This window comes from Notechis scutatus, chromosome Z (genome assembly GCF_049901735.1).
Source record: "Notechis scutatus isolate UNSWTSFEM ecotype Mainland chromosome Z, rNotScu1.2, whole genome shotgun sequence".
Lineage (NCBI taxonomy): Eukaryota > Metazoa > Chordata > Lepidosauria > Squamata > Elapidae > Notechis > Notechis scutatus.
The window spans coordinates 18,748,475-18,765,615 of NC_142025.1; the positions used below are offsets into that span (position 1 = coordinate 18,748,475).

The following is a 17,141-nucleotide window of genomic DNA, read 5'->3' on the forward strand; positions in this document are numbered from 1 at the left end:
TTAACAAATTCATCCAAAAATCTAAAATTATGGGAAATCAAAATTTGTGTTATGATGTGTATATGTAACTCTACAATCTGTTTTTCCACATTCTACATAGGGGAACTATAAACTCTACTTTCCTAATCTTGTCTAAAAGTCGCTATGAAATTATAAATAATTATGTGATAGAATGAAGTTCATGTATGGTCAAAATATGATTACAACATAATTTAACCCCCCCCCGGTCTTGTCCATTTGTGGAGTACAATTCCTAAATCACCAAATGATCTTACCATGAAAAAGTTTGCATGCTCCTTTTCTATAAAGAATAATAAAAGTAGTCCTCAGGTTACAACTATAATTGAGCCCAAAAATTCTGTTACTGAACAAGACAGTTGTTAAATGAGTTTTGCCCAATTTTATGACCAATCTTGCCACAATTGTTTAGTAAATCACTGTAGTTGTTTAGTAACACAATTGTTAAATGAATCTGGCTTCCCCATTGCTTTTTCTTGTCACAACGTTGCAAAAGCTGATCACATGATCCCACATGTGCCAATTACCAAGTCTGAATTTTGATCACATGACCATGGGGTTGCTGCAGTGCTGTTGTAACTTTAAAAGGTCACTAAATGAACTGTTGTAAGTCAAAGACTACATGTACTGATTTAATTTTTTTGAAAAATGACAAGAATTCCTAGGAGAGTCACCTATTTATCTACCTAGAAAATTACTAAGAAATTACTATCCCACTAAAGGTTATCAATTTAAGTTCTGAAGCACAATTATAATTATTAGTGTGGTTTAGCAACCCAGCTGTTCAAAGCTCTCAAATAAACAGTTCATTTCCATAAATCTGCCTGATCCCAAATAATGTGCTAAGCTTTGGTTTCTCTAACAAGATATTGTTGCCAGAATTTGCAGCACTAAGCCATAAACCATGACTTATAAACCATAATGATTGTGTTTCCTTATATAATGATGTAATGTGAGGGGTGAACATAACCACAAAAAGTCAATCTAATGATCTCCCCATGCTTTACTACTATTGTGGTATTACTGTATATATACCATATATTAAACCATATCCACAGAACAACTGAGTGCCTCCAAATCTTATATATGAGTAAATTGTAGCTTATTAAAAATGTATGTTAATAATAGTTAAAGAATTTAACCAGAAAAACTTCTTTAGGTAACACAGTCAATCATACCAAGTATCATTTTGATATTTTCCCCCTTTGCCTCATATCCTATGTTGCTAAGGGAACTTGTCACCTTGTACACCTGGGTTTGACAAAAAAGACCAATCTCCTAACACTTCATCCTTAACTCAGCTTGTCCTGGCAAGATTCACAGACACATCCTGGTTAGATTAGAATCATTACTGCAGACAAGAATGAACCTATAAACTCCCAATTCACTGTAATGCAATTACATCAGAAATTTCTATATCTTTTGCAAGGATTTAAACTCATGGATGTTTCCTCCCATACTTTCAAATTAACTGTAATTGATGCAGTGCTTGGTGGCCTTCAAGTCAAGCTGTTGTGACATGCTTATATAAAAGCCATTTACAACCTGAGAACTGCTTGTTCCTTTAACCTCAGCCTCAGTCTTTAAAACACCTTCTCATAATATAGTCATGATCTTAAGATTCTCCCTTGGAGCCCTGTAGCAATCAACAGGAAGATAGATGAAGGTAAAAGGCAAAGATTTTCAGTAGAATAAGATCCATTTTGGAAAGAAGTTATTGACTCCTTGTCATTTGTTTTTTAGGCTCATGACGTTCTTCCATCTGAATACTTACTTGGTTGTAAAGTGTTAATGTCATAGTTGCTTATTAAAGCACTCATTTTTTATATATTCAGTGTTGTACCAGATTATTATTAATGTATTTCTTCATATTTTTTTCCTTATAAACTGAGTCAAACTGAAATTCCCCTTTGGCCAAATTCAGATAAGAGAAATTAGAATGAATTGTGATTTGCTTGAAGTTAGATAGAGAATATACGGTACAGAATTCTTCAGTCCTGTTATATAAATTTCATACAACATAATATGGCAGCATATCAAAATACATAGTTGAGATACGTGTAGTCATTTGATAAGGGCTCATGGAGATCAACTAGAGTAAAAAAAATACAGACCTACGTGCAAAGAAATATATAGTTGTTTCTTCTCTGGCCTAGAAGTCTTCTAAAGTCTCCTTGAAGCTTACTCAGACCCAAATACTTCCTCTTCTATGACTTCTCTTCTATGTAGGTCTAGTATATGCAAATGAAGTATTCAAATACTCCAGATGATTTATATAAACTATATTGTGACCTCAGGTCTGACAGTATGGCTGAAGTTATTATTTAGATTTCTATTATGATTAATAAACATATGCAGACATATATGTTCACCACTTGGATAACTTAGAAAGTAATAAAGGCAGGACAAAAATATAATAAAATAAATAAATTACTGCTATCAAGCTGACTATCTACAGAAGGAACTTTCCGTTAGAAGTAGTACAAATTTAAATACTGCATCAGTTCTAGTACTAAATTTGGGTGAGAAAAGTGAGATAAGTCTAAAAGGAGGACATGCCTTGCTCCATTACTAAGGCCAAAACAGTTTGAGTAGAACCTCTGTAGACATTAGACGGCTCCCTTGGGGACAAGAGCAGTATAGCTATATTTGGAAGTTTAATGACCATAACAACATAGGTTATGGTGTCTGAACTTGTATTAGATGAGTAAAGTGATTCCAGTCCATCCCTTTTAGAAGATAAAGGACTCAACAGGAGATAAAGTTTAACATTTTATAAAAAGTGACTTTCTTATAAAATCAATTAAAAAGTCATTCTTTGATGCTATTTTTATTTTGTCTGAGTACACACAAACTCTGATATGAGAAATACATCTCAAATTATGCAAATTTTCTAATGCAAGTGGTCACATTTCCAGTGTTCATATTTAAGACTACTATTCATAAGTATTTGGAATTATTAAAGAAAAATGTAGGTAACAAATTTGGTTCAGCAATTTCAGGTCTTTTGCTTTTGTAACACATACACTTCGTCTGTTAGAAAAAAATACAGAAAATAACTTTCAGTTAGTCAGCAATATCTAAAGATTTTTTCCATTCTTATATATATTCTATAAAATATATTTAGTATTTTAATACTTGAATATACAACTACAAGTACATATTCTATTAAACAATGTGAGAGAAATTCAAGGAAGAAAAGAAATTTGAATTGTTATTTTCATTGAAACTTCTACAGAATTTCTATAGAAAATGAAATTTATGACTTTCAAAACAAGTTTGGTTAAGAACTTTCTTAAACATTGCATATACTTATGGTTTGATTATAACTATATGGAGTTACATTTTTATCAAGAATATGGAATGAATTTAATTTGATAGAAAATATCAAACTTTTTATTGGCCTCTGGTGGTATTAAAGTATTTTTATTAACATGCTCTGCATACCAATCAAAAAGAGAATATCACAGCAATTACATTTAGAAATTAAAATGGAAGATAGTGAATATATACATAACACACAAAAGGGTGTATATATACTCTTTAAACTGTCAAGGAAGGAGTAAGAAAAAAGTTGAGGCATCAATGGGGCAAAGATGAACATCTAAAATAATATTCTAGTCCATTCAACAATGATAGTTTTTAATCTGTGATGCAGCTAATAAATGTACTTTGGTAAGTCTGTATGCCTTAAGAGAATTAAAGCACAAGATTAGCAACAGACAAAGTACCCATTAATGGCATCTTTATAGAAGACATAAAGAATGGAAATAATTTCAACTGCCTATTTGCAAGAAAAGATTGAGGTTAACTTCTCCCAGTAATTTTGATCAGTAAACATTTGCATGTCAAAGAGGATTCTACTGCTGAGAAATCTCTAATATCCAGTATCTATTATCTAGTCTTTTCCAGTGATGATGAATGTATATTAAGTTATTTATTTTAAAATATTATAATTAGAAGCAATGATAGTTCAAAGGTTTTGCTCCTGAACCCATGGTGAGATATTTTCAATCAAAAATCACATTTAAAATACCTGGAATAGCACATATCCTACACATCTTTTGTTTTCTACAAAACATGCATGCTGCAGAGAAATCATTTGCACTAAACAATCTCAAATCTGGTTTTCTAGTATTAAGCACAAAGGAAAAACACTGACAACAAGCATGGTAAATAAATCCCTCCCTTGAGAATGAAAGCAGCAGACAGAAGAGAGCTGACATGCATGCAAGAGAAACCTCACACACCATTTTTTTTCTACCTGCACAAGTTGCCATTTGCTGCAGCCCTCAGAATCGTTTTTTTTTTCCTCAGCTGGTCTCAAAAGCAAAATATTCAGGCACTTCTCAAGGCATCTGTTGATAAGCTTCACAAGTATAATATTCCAATAATATTCCAATAATATTTTCTATTTTTTAATAGAAAATGCATTTTCTTTCCTGCTCAGGTAAACATGTTTACAGATCCTGCCCAGAGACTGGGTGGTTCAGACTTGCATGTCACAAGCATGTCGTCAGCAAGAAAAGCCCCCTTTTCTCTATCATTAACATTTTAAATAAGGTAACAACAGAGCAGCTCTTTCCAAACTTACCTATAATATAGACTCAACATGAAATATACACAGGTCTAAAACAGGAAAATAACTACACGCACCCACACACACACACACACACTTGTGCTATAAATAAACCCACCCACAACAGAGCAAGAACTACTACTTCAGAATCGACACCAGGTCAACTTGCTAGTTGGTTAGAAGGCCGGTGTTTATATGTGCATTTCGCACGTTTAAGATTCATAACCAATGGCGCCCTCCCGCCCAGGGAACGATAATTCCTTCTCCGGGATATCAAAAACCCCATGCAAAACGTCACGATCTTGGACCAACCGCTAAAAACCTTCCTATCCATAACCGTATACAGGAAATGCCAGACGAACAAAAAAAAAAAACTGCCAAGGAAGGTTACAAAACCTCCCGTTTGACATCCTATGAAATCATCCGCTTTCCCGTTATTTTCTAGAAGAAATTAAGGGAGTGAATCAAACAACACGGAACTTCGGTGGGTTTATTTCCCCCCTTTCAACTCGTTTCTTTAAAAAAAAGAAGAAAGAAACAAAAAGAGACAAATGGGAGAAGTAAGCTCATTCCTTATATAGGCTGTTAACAGTTCATTGCGAAGAAGCGGGGGAAGGAGAGAGGGACGCGGGGGGCGCATCGGCCAAATCGTTACCACCCATTATTATGATTATTATACAAACAGGTACCTCGGAATCCAAGAAGAGGGCGAGAGAAAGGGAAACTTGGCTGATTCACGCTCCCTCCCTAACCCACAGCGAAGAGAGCTTTTCTTTCCCATCGCGCTGATAAAGGAGAGAAGATATCAGGCGAAAAGGAGAAAAGGAAGGGGGAGGGGAGCCCACTTCTAATAGTTCTGCCAAGATCTTGAAGGTTGGCGGGGTGTAAGAGGAGAAACAATATGTTCAATGGCTACGGAGATAAATCAACATGCACTGCAGGCACTAAAAGAGGCGGAGGCGAAAGAGGGGGGAGCAGAGGAGGGAGGGGAGGAAAGTGAGAGCGAAGGAGGGGGGTCCCTTTCAAGGCGATGTCAGGGGGTGCGCATGTGGCGCGTTTTCCCTTGCAAAGAAAAATAAAATCAAATCGATACACACTGCAGCAAGCAACAGTGCTTCCATCTCCTCCTCCTCCTCCGTCGGGGCCAAAACACGCCACCCTCTCGGACACCCGAGTCCCCATTACAGTCCTCCTGCCTCGACGTTTCGTTGCTCCAAGAGTTTTTGCTTAGTTCGCGCGCACTCCTTCCCACCTTCCGCTAAAAAGTGATCAAACCCCACCGAACCCCTTTATCCCCTCCCAAAGCACCCCAAATGTGAGGGGAAGGGGGCTGGGGGAGGGAGGGAAAGCAAAGGCAGCGCTAAAAGGGGGGATCCCCCCCGCACAAAGCACTGCGTCTCCCACCGACTTTCCTGGCGTGAGGGGAAGAGACCGGGAGCGAATCCCCCTTTTCCTTCATCAGCCTTCGCCCAGAAAAGTTTGGGGAGCGGGGCGACGCGGCCTCCCCCTTTCCAGAGCCGCCGGGACCCGCCTCAGCTCAGGTAATAAGTTTGCAAGTTTGGGGCTGCGGAGGTGGCCGAGAGGAGAAGGAGCGGCCTCGGCCGTCCCTCGTGGGAGATCGGAGCTGCCCAGCTACCCCTTCAGTTCTCCCCCGGAGTGGGAAAAGCGGGGCGAGGGGAGCCGGCGGCGGCCGCTGGCGAAGCAGAGGAAGGGGAGGCAAGGTGGCTGCGGACGGCGAGTAACGGTCCCCGGGCAGAAGAGAGGCAGCCGGCTGAGCGAGGAGGCACCGCTAGGCGGAGAAGCAGCAGCCAGGCGGGGAGGGAGCGCAGAGCGGGCGAGAGGCAGGCAGCAGGTAGCGGATCTAACGGTGCAGAGGGACCCGGACTCCTAGGGACGAGCTCCCGGGCAATTACTTTCTACTTCTCGCCTCCTTCCCTTTTCTCTTCCCCAGTCCCCTTTCCACCCCAGCTCAGCCCGATCCGGCCCGGCGCCTTGAGCGGCCCCAGCCAAGCTCGGGCCGCTGCCCGGCGAAGCTGACTGACCGTTATTGCGCCTCGGGTTCGCCTGCTTCCTGCGCTTACACCTGGGGCCATCCGCCATGATCCTCTCGCTTGTGTCTAAATGCTCCAGTCACCTCCTCCCCCCTTCCCCTGCTCTCTTCCCCCCTCAGCCCCCGCCCGGACCTGGTTTACGACACTGGGAGGTTTGGTGTGAGTGTGTCTGTCTGTGTGTGTGTGTGTATGCGTGCGCGCGTGGTGCTTTTTTTTTTTTACTTTTTACATCACCTTCCTACACCTAGTCCTCGGCCGCCGGAACCTTGTTGCCAGGGGAGACGACCGCTTTACGGCAGCGCGTTTGAACCGGCAGGAGGGAAAAGTTTCTCTCAGCTCGCCAGTAGGCAGGTACTGTTTATTGCGGGGGGGACGGAACACCCCTAAGGGAGCGGGGTGGGATCGAAGGGATGCAGAGGAGTTTCCTTTCACAGGAGGGATACCCAAGGGGAGGGGCGAGGAGCGGTGAGTCTCCTCAGGCGCACCAAGCCAGAGCTCCGCGCGGGAATAGCCCGTGTGGAATTGCCGCCGAGCAGGACGGACGGACCGGGGCGGGGGGAGAGGGAGAGAGAGGCTCTGAGACTGCAGACGACCACCCGAACTTCGTTAGTGAACTTTTCCTTCTTTTCTCACTTATTTTTTTTATAAAACGGAGCTCTAGCGCTTGAGGAAAAAAAGTTAAAAGGAAGGCAAAACTAAAAAGAAACACATTATAAAAGAGCGTTCTCGCGAACGAGCACGATTATAACGGCACGAAGTACCCTATGCCAGAACTTCCAGCCATGGAGGGCATTAGATTTTACCCTTCAAAAAAAAAATAAAAAAATCAGCAAACACCCCGCCTCCCCTGCATATAGTAAAATGTATGGAGTAGGGTACTAAGTCCCCTTCCAGAAGAAGACCCTGAAGAAAAACATACATAACCTTTTATCTGTTTCTTTTGTCATGGTAACAACAGAGTGGATTCTGGTGTTTGAAATGATAAAAGGGAAAACAGCATTTCCTGAAGGTAAATAGAATACACTTCCTAGACACCACTATACAATGTTTGGCATTGGCTTCAAGTCCCTAAAAGATTATGCCATGACAAGTACAAAGACAGACTTCTTTTTTTTCTTGCAATAAAATGGTTATGGCATGTCTTTTGAAAAGCCAATGAAATTGGGAACAAATTGACATTCGATTTATCATCCTTGAATAAATATAGAAGATTAGAAGGGGTAACCAACACTGTATTCCACTTGCTATACATTTAGGTGAAATTATGTCCCGTTTCTTAACAAACATTTCACATTATATAACAATACTAAAGTAATTATCAATAATAATAAAATATCAAAAACATCAAGAATCAGTAAAATCAAAATATAATAACAATTGTCAGTCTCACTTGTGGTGCAATTTTATTCAGTGCCCTGGTATATACTATCATAATTTTATATGATTGGTCATTTTCTTCACATATTTTCTGATAATATATACGAACTTAGAAGAAAATATTTCTGAAATAATGGGTTTTAATTCTGATTATTATGGGTAATACAAGTAGTCCTTGACTCACAACCATTCATTTAGTGATGGTTTAAAGTTACAGGAGCACTAAAAAAAGTAACTTATGGCTGTTTTTCACATTTTCACTCAGCTCAGTTTGTAACTTAACAACTGCAGTGATTTATTTAACAATTGTGGCAAGAAAGGTCATAAAATAGGACAAACTTCACTTAGCAACAGAAGCTTTGGGCTCTATAATAGTCATAACTAGTTGCAGTTGCACAAAAACTTCCTGCTTTAGTCTTTGGTGCTTCAGTTAAAATTTTCATTTTGGAACTGACAATCAAAAGGACTACTAGTTTGAACCTGTATGAAGTTACTTCCCCTTTTTCTTTATTTGTAGTGACCAATATAATGCGAAATAATACTGAATATGATAACGACCTTAATGTTAAAGAAAACTATTAAATCCCTAATACTGAAAAATAACTTTTTTTGACAGAGTCATTGGGCCCAAGAAAAGAAGAGAAAATGGAGAATGTTTTCGGAGATTACCAAAATCTTGGAATTAAAAAAAAAAGCTGGCATACTTCTGTCTAAGACACCTATATTAGAGATTTCCCAAACACTAATTATAAGTAAGTATATCTTTATCAATGGAAATGGCCACTGTTTTCATGCTTGAATGGTTTTGAAATTTATGGTTGCTAGATTACCTGGAATTTTGGAATATCCAGAAAGGAGATCTTAAACAGAAAGCACACTTTAAAAACTTAAATCCTACTAAGTAGTTTGAAATAAACTGGTATAAAATTAGAATATACAAGATAATGAATTTCATCTATTTACAAGAATGATAACAGTGTTCTTCTGATTAAAAACCTGTGCATTAGAGTGCCATTCCTTTTCCAGATCTATAATACTTTACATTAGGGGTGTCAAACTTGCAGGCCAGATGCGTCATGTGCTACCCCTGCCCCTGTCCAGTTTAGGAGAGGGCAGAAAAAGTCCTGTTACGTCATGTGATGCCGCTGTGGCGATCCGAGTTTGACACCCCTGCTTTACATCTTCATTTGGTCTAATACAGTGGTGGTTAACCTTTTTGGGCTCCTGTGCCAAAAATTTCTTGCGCACGCGTACTAGCACCTAGAAAGCAAAGCGCGCGGACCCCCACAGCCCCTGCTCATGCACGTGCAATTCCCCTCGTACCTGCACTACGCCTCCCAACTGATTTTCGGCCCGTTTGAGGCCTTTTCGGCCTTCCAGAAACTCGAGGGAAGCCTCTGCAGCCTTTGGAGGCCAAAAAATAGGCCCATTTTGTCACTTCCGGTATTTCTGGAAATACAGGAAGTGATTAAACGGGCCTGGTTTTCGGCCTCCAAAGGCTGCAGAGGCTTCCCTTGAGCTTCTGGGAAGCCAAAAAATGCACCAGAGGCCGAAAATCAGCTAGGAGGCGTGCACATGTGCAATGAGGTAAGTTTGCCAGAGGCTTGTGTGCCTGCACAAATGGCTCTGCGTGCCACCTGTGGCACACGTGCCATAGGTTCACCATCATGGTTCTAATAGTTAGTTCCAGTCCCTCTACAGATTAGTGACAGCAATGTATTTTTCATGTACTTAAAAATAGGTTATACCATAGAATAATTTGCAGTCAATATTAAGTATTACCCTACAAGAGTTTCAAAATGGATTAGAATATAGTTAGTAGCTGAATATAAAAGTTCGTGTACATTTAAGTCCATGTCCTTCAATTTTTTTAAAGAGAATTCTTTCCCCCAGTGTTTATCATTCTGCAGATTTCTGTGGCTTTGGTAAATCTGATTATTTGTTGTTTTCCCCAGACTCATAGACAATTAACCTTGATTATGTCAAAACTACGCATTTGTTTTTCAAAATAATAAATGTGCATTGTCAATTGATGATGGGAGCTCTGCATTCTTGTTTTTTGGGTCAGATAAAAGAAGCAGAGTTGCGTCACAATGACATTTTATTTATTCATTGAAATAATTTACATGGCCACCCATCTAACTGCAACCCTAACCTTAGTGCAATGATTGTAGAGAATGGGAAAGATGACCTTCATGGAAATATGCAGGAACCATTCCAAAAGCTTTTTGAGTCCTAAACAGCAAGATAACATTTGAAAACAGCTTAGTCCCTCCCTAATTCTCTGAAGTATGAGGAGGAGGAAGAGCACAATCAGACTGGCAAAAGTCTGTGATTATAGCCAATCTCAGTATACATAATTTAGCCTACCTATTGTGTAATCAAACATAGGATCCAAAGCAAATAATCATGACTTTCTGCAATATATATTAGATAGCACATGCTGCTGGAACTCTCTCCAAAGAATATTGAGAGAGATCCTGACATAAAACAAAAAGTTGCACATCTCAAAAAGGTGCGAGAGACTAATGCATATGTAACAGATGATATGAATATATATATTCGTAGGTAGAGGATCTCAAGTTATATAGACAATGGAGCTCAGGTCTCTACCTCTTTTTTCTTTTTTATCCTTTTTATTTATAATATAAAAAGCAAAAGCAAACAATAGGAAAAATAGGGCAGGGAAAAAGGAAGAGAAAAGTGTAGAGAAGAAGGGAAAAATAAAGAAAAGGCATTGACTTCCAACTCCCTTTGGTGAGTAAAATAAGAAGTAACATCGAACCTCAACTTTTTATTTTTACATAATAGTATAAACTAGCCATTTATATAACAACAAATCTATCTAATCAGTAAAATCCAAAATTAGAATTTCATTTTTTTCCATCTCAAGCCCAAAGTGCAGAAGTGGTTTCCAAGTAGAAACAAAAGTACTTGTGTTTTTTTCTTTTATCAAAGCAGTCAATTTAGCCATCTCTAGCTCAATCAGCTTTTGCAACCATTCATCCATGGGGGGAATCAAAGTGTCCTTTCATTTTTGTGCATAAAAGTAATCTTGCCCCGTCAACCTATATAACGTCAGTGTTCCAATGTTTTTCCAAGTCTTTTTCCATTAAGTCCAAGAGAAAAGTTTCTGGCTTTATCTTTATATTCACTTTTAGAATCTTCTGTATTACCATGGAATATGAATCCTACTCCAATATTTCTTTGCTTTATGACATGTCCACATATATTATAAAAAGTCCCTTCTTTACATTTGCATTTCCAACATTCATTTGAAATTATACATTCTTGATAACTTATCTGGTGTTAATATCAATGATACATTATATAAAAATTTTCTTTTAGATTGTAATTTAATGTAAATTTTAAACCTTTTATCCAAGTATTCTTCCATTGCTCATTGTTCATTGCTCATTGAATTACACAGTGCTTTACATATTCACTTTCCAAATTAAAATTCAGTAACTTTGTGAACCTTAGCAATAATATGTTCATCACTACCACACAGTAGGATTTCCAATTAATTTTTAACAGAATCAAACTCATAGCTCTTTTTGTCTAATTTAAAAAGATGAATTTTGTTTTGCATACTGGAAATACAACACAAATTTACCAATTGCTTTTAAAATGCAGTCTGACTGCAATTTCATCATACATCTGCTTCACATAGTATACATATTCTTTATCTGTTTATCTAATGTAGTTTATTGACAAACCAGATTGGTAGTTCTGATTTGGCGATCTCTGATGTAACTAGCAACTTGGTTATTAAGTAAAGCAGTCACTAAGGGAACCTATGACTGTGTTTACTATCTTCAGCTTTCCTTGGCTTTATAGACTTGTAGAGATTGTACATGTGAAAATTGATTGCAAAGTTACTTTTTCATTACTATCATAAGTGTAAAGAGTCGCTAAATGAAAACTACAGGTATGTTAGACATAACAGACACACACATAGAAAAACTGATATATAAAATATTTTATTTACTTCAGAAGAACCTCGTTCCTAAAAATCTCTTTTATAACATATATGTGTGTGGGTACTTTTTAAAAATATATTATTTTGGAAAGGATGTTATATGTCATTTACATAAATGGATAAACTGGTATAATTGTTGAGAGACATGTAAGACATGTAGATCACGTTATCACTTCCTCCTCTTGTAACTAGCCTTAGATATTTTAAATACAGTGAAACATTAATTCTGTAATTTTTTTTAAAAAAACTATAGGGTTTGCCTGCAAATTTGAAAAATTTCTACTAAATGTTCTACCATAAGTCAAATGCAGCCATATGCTTATACAGTATACTTTGAACACAAGTTTACTAAACTTATTCCCTGGTGAATAGAGGAGCAAGTTATAAAACTATCTTCCTCAACCTTTTTTGACATCAGATATGTTAAGTATGTGATTTCCTAGAATTCCCAGTCAACAATCATGGCTCCTGACAAAATAGTAGTAGCAATCTATTGGAAAACTTCTATAGTGGACACTATCTAAAGGTTACATTTCATAGTTGAATAATAATAGAATGGTTTTATCATTCATTTATTATTCAAAGCCCTTGAATAATGTTTGCTACTTTTGAAGTATGTTATATCCTGGTTGAAAGTCAGTTTGGTATAGTGGTTAAAATATCAGGCTACAAACCAGATTGTGATTCTGGTCCTGCTTTTTGACAATTGTATGATTTTGGGCCAATCTTGGCCTAGGAAGAAGTCAATGGCCAACCACTTCTGAAAAGCTTTGTCCAGATATTTCCTATGAGAATCAGACATGATTGAACATAAGAAAAAGAATACTATACATGAAGCATTTTGTTCATTTGAATAAAACAATAGATCAGCCTTTTGACTAAGTATTTTTAAAAATTACAAATACCATTTGGGAGTTTGGGAATCCTTGATAACAAATAAATTTGTTTATAACTCAAACTAAATTAATCCTATCTGTGTTACACTACAGGTAAAATATTTTTGCCATTGTAAGAATATGCATAAAAATGATATTGCATAGGATTACAGAATACCGCTATGTAGATTTGTTAAAATGGTAATGCTAATATATGTATATTAAAATGGTAATGCTAATATATGTATAATATATTGAAACCACATCTTTAAAATAATCTGGTAATAATATAAATATAATTTATAGAGATGGCATAAATAGTACAAATTATGGCAACACAATAAGCCCACAATTTTTGGATTAGACAAGACTGCAAAATATTCCTCATTATATTATAGGATAGATGTTGTAAACGTTGCCAAAGGGTTATTTTGTGGGCTGTGCAATGCTTTGAGCATGCATAGGCAACCCATGAGGCATCTGTTAGTATCTCCTTAACTCATATGCATCTTTTTCTAGAGAGTAATAGCTACGGACGGACGGTAACCATGCAATCTCAAGCAAAAGCCCTACTGGTTCAAGTAGTTGTCAACAGGTGCTACACAATCCCTCATGTGCTCTGAATTACTGCACTGCTCCTGAATCAGTTTTGTTTGGATGATCTTATACTGTCATCTCTTCTATTGGGCAGCTGAATTGATTTATTTTTGGCTCAGCTGCACTACAGTGCAGAAAAACTAGTCTGAAACTTGTGACTTCCCCGTTTGGAATAGCTTTTGCTTCTCTATGACTTCCACTTCCTGAGCTATAGACTCCCAAGGGTCTTCAAACTTGACAGCTTTAAGACTTGTGGACTTCAACTCCCAGAATTCCTGAGCTAACATGACTGGAGGAGGAATTCTGGGAGTTGAAGGCCACAAGTCTTAAAGCTATCAAGTTTGAAGATCCTGCCCTTAAGTGAGTTAAGAGCCTCACAGTTTCTTATGATTCAGGAAACTTTCTTTTTTTTGCATATGATCAGAGAAATGCACATAATATTAAGTGAAGTCATGGAAGTGCGAGTAATTTAATTTCCTTTTTTTCATGTTGAAGGAGTTAAGGTGATTCTTTTTATTAATTCTAGGATTGATGGCAGCTTAAACATGGCAATGATTTCATGATATTCTGTACTTACTGTTCTCTATATTTCAAAGCTGGGAATAGTGAAGATGATTGTGCATGATTTTCAAATTGCTTTTGATAAATTTGGGGATAATACAGTTGCAATTTGGAAGTGCCCTGTGAATACTTAACTTTGGAAGTGGGCATAATTATGTCACAACTTTATGATAAGGACAATTGTCTTCTGCTTTGTCTATCTGAAAATAAGCTCTGCTTCTTTTCAAGGAAAATTTGAAGTTGGAAAAGCCATTCTAGATCTTTATAGCCATGTCTAGTATTCCCACCTTGTCTCTTCACATGTTATCCTAGAAAAAGCTAGGATGTTTTTACAAGTTAATAGAGCTGATATAAATGAGACCTGATGCTCATCTTATGCATTAAGCTGGATTACACTCGAATGCATTTTCCAAAATATGTTATACAACCTAAGAAATGAGAAGGCTCTGGGCTTTAATATACACAAGTGCAATGAACACAAGGAACATTCTTTGTGAAAAGCAATGTGAAATAAAATGTAAATTACATTGGTCCAAATGTAAAATTAATGCCTTAAGCGTACCTACACTTAAATTCTGGGAATTGTTTAATGCTTTAATATGTAGTTGTTTAATTTAAACAGATCCCTAAAGATAGATAAAGCATGAATAGCATTAGTGTTTTACACTTTTTATTTATATCCCATCTTTATTATTTTTATAAGTAACTCAAGATAGTAAACATACCTAAAGTGATCCGCCTCCTCAGGAAGGAGAAAATTGAGGCCCACCTGAAGGGGCATGTTGAGGAATTTGTGGATTTTCTGGAAGATAAAGACTTGGTTCCCAGTTAGATGCCGGCATGGTTGCTGGTCCGGTGGAAGCCCCTGAAGCAGATTCTTGCCCTGTTATCTGGGAACAGTTTGACCCTGTTGCTCCTGAGGAAGTGGACAGGATCCTAAGGAGTATGTGAACAAGCACCTGTGTTTTAGACCCATGTCCCTCCTGGCTTGTGAAAGCTTCCCAGGAGGTGACAGGCGGGTGGACTCTGGTGGTGATTAATGCTTCTCTACAGGAGGGAGCAGTGCCCCAGCACTTTAAGGAGGCTGTGGTCTGCCCTCTTCTTAAGAAGCCATCACTGGACTCCACCCGGTTGGATAATTTCCGACTTGTCTCCAATCTCCCCTTTTTGGGGAATATTGTGGAGAAGGTGGTCACACAGCAGCTCCAGAGGTTTCTGGATGAAACGGATTATCTCAACCCCCTACCAATCAGATTCAGGCCTGGACAGAAACGACATTGGATGCACTTTTGGATGATCTCTGACGGGAACAGGATAGACTAGTGCATCCATCCTTGCTCTACTTGACCTCTCAGCAGCTTTCGATATCATCAACCATGGTATTCTCCTGGAGCGGCTTTGGGTGATGGGAGTGGGAGGCCTTGTGCTATCCTGGTTCACTTCCTTCCTCTGCGGCTGCTCTCAGTCAGTGTTGATAGGAGGGGAGAGATCCAGCCTTTGCCCACTGCTTTATGGGGTTTTGCAGGGCTCGGTACTTTCTTCTGCTCCTGTTCAACATTTATATGAAGCCGTTTAGTGAGATCATCCATTACCATGGACTGAGATATCACCAATATGCTGATGATACTCAGCTGTGTGTCTCGGCCCATGGTGAGTTAAGTGCCATGTTCTCCCTCACAGTGCCTGGAGGCTGTTAGGGGCTGGATGGGGAGCAACGGGTTGAAACTAAACCCTTGGAAAACCAAGTGGCTCTGGGTTTGGGTTTAGTTGGCTCAGATAATTGGCACTTTTGGTTTTTAATGGTGTGGCACTATCCCAAACAGACCCTGTGTGTAATCTAGGGGTTCTCCTGCACTCAGGACTCCTTCTCAAAGAGCAGGTGGTATTCGTGGCCAGGACGGCCTTTGCGCAACTCTGGGTTGTGTGCCAGTTATGCCCAACTGTCCCTACTCACAGTCACTCATGCTCTAGTCACTTCCCATCTTAATTATTTCAATGCACTCTACATGGGGCTGCCCTTGAAGAGCATCCGGAAGTTGGTGCAAAATGCAGCTGCCCACATGGTTTTGTGTAAAACCCGATGTGTATCACCTCTCCTACGGGAACTACATTGGTTGCCGATTCGCTTCCAGGTGCAATTCAAGGTGCTGGTTGTCACCTTTAAAGACTTTCATGGCTTGGGACCAGGTTATCCAAGGGACTGTCTCTTGCCGCGGATCCCATCCCCAGGGAAATACACCTGGTGGAACCCAGAAGAAGGGCCTTCTCTGTGGTAGCTCCCTCTCTCTGTAACATCATTCCCCCAGAGATTAGAATGGCCCCCACTCTAATACTCTTCCGGAAGGCACTGAAGACCTGGTTTTGCCAGCGGGGCTGGGGAACCCAGTGCGGGATTAAGCTCATTAAATGGCTCGTGTGATCTGCTGTTGCTGGGGCAGGGGGTGGAGATGGGGGTGATTTTGTTATATTGTACTATATTAATTTATTTGATTCTTTTTGTTAATTTTTATTGTTTTAAATGTGGTTTTATATTCTGTAAGCCGCCTTGAGTCACCATGGGCAAATAGGCAGCAATATAAATTCGATAAATAAATAATACTTCTTCTTCCTATTATTCCCACAACAGCTAACCTGTGCTGAGAGAATGTGTAAATGGTAATTTAAAAGAGAATGCATACAAAAAGGAAACATACTTCCAAGGAACATACCAATAAACAGGGCTTGGCCAACTTTAGGCTACCTCTTCTACTTGGTAAGTGGCTCAGGAGTAATAGATGATGTGTAATTTTGAAGCTAATTAAGAAATTTCTATTGGCAAGAACTAGGACAATTTCATGAGCCAAATCCTGCAAAGGACATAACGCTACCTCAGAATTTTTGTCAAAAATGAGATAAGAGTGTGACAAGAATCTATCTACCATGACTTAACATTTTAACAACTTATTTCATAAAATTTCTAAATAGATTCACCACAAATAGCAAAATTACAAGGTTCTATCTACACTATCACATGAAAACTCAGAACTACAGGGTTCTATTTGCATTAGCCAATTGGTGTGCTTGGCTGCTCCCATGTGATGGAGCAAGGATGGAGCCTGCAG

The 17,141-nt window shown here is 38.7% G+C and overlaps 1 protein-coding gene and 1 long non-coding RNA gene across 12 annotated transcripts in view; one reads left to right on the forward strand and one right to left on the reverse strand.

Annotated features, from left to right (window-relative positions):
• The window catches only part of ZEB1 (zinc finger E-box binding homeobox 1), a 93,501-nt gene extending 86,785 nt beyond the window's left edge, over positions 1-6,716 (reverse strand). For 6 of the 10 annotated variants that reach the window (XM_026672204.2, XM_026672202.2, XM_087946306.1 and 3 more), the window contains exon 1: positions 6,640-6,716. In XM_026672204.2, the coding sequence (XP_026527989.1) occupies positions 6,640-6,697 (58 nt within the window). In that variant the 5' untranslated portion in view covers positions 6,698-6,716. Of the gene's footprint in view, positions 1-4,282; positions 4,651-4,715; positions 4,785-5,286; positions 5,537-6,639 lie in introns of those variants that run through there. The other 4 variants (XM_087946309.1, XM_087946308.1, XM_087946303.1 and 1 more) reach the window with 4 other exon arrangements.
• Positions 4,876-17,141, forward strand: part of LOC113415009 (uncharacterized) — a 30,627-nt gene continuing 18,361 nt past the window's right edge. Inside the window, exons 1-4 of one of the 2 annotated variants that reach the window (XR_015745781.1) lie at positions 4,876-5,157; positions 6,897-6,999; positions 7,607-7,657; positions 8,642-8,777. This is a non-coding gene — a long non-coding RNA (uncharacterized LOC113415009). Of the gene's footprint in view, positions 5,158-6,147; positions 6,450-6,896; positions 7,000-7,606; positions 7,658-8,641; positions 8,778-17,141 lie in introns of those variants that run through there. The other variant, XR_015745782.1, reaches the window with a different exon arrangement.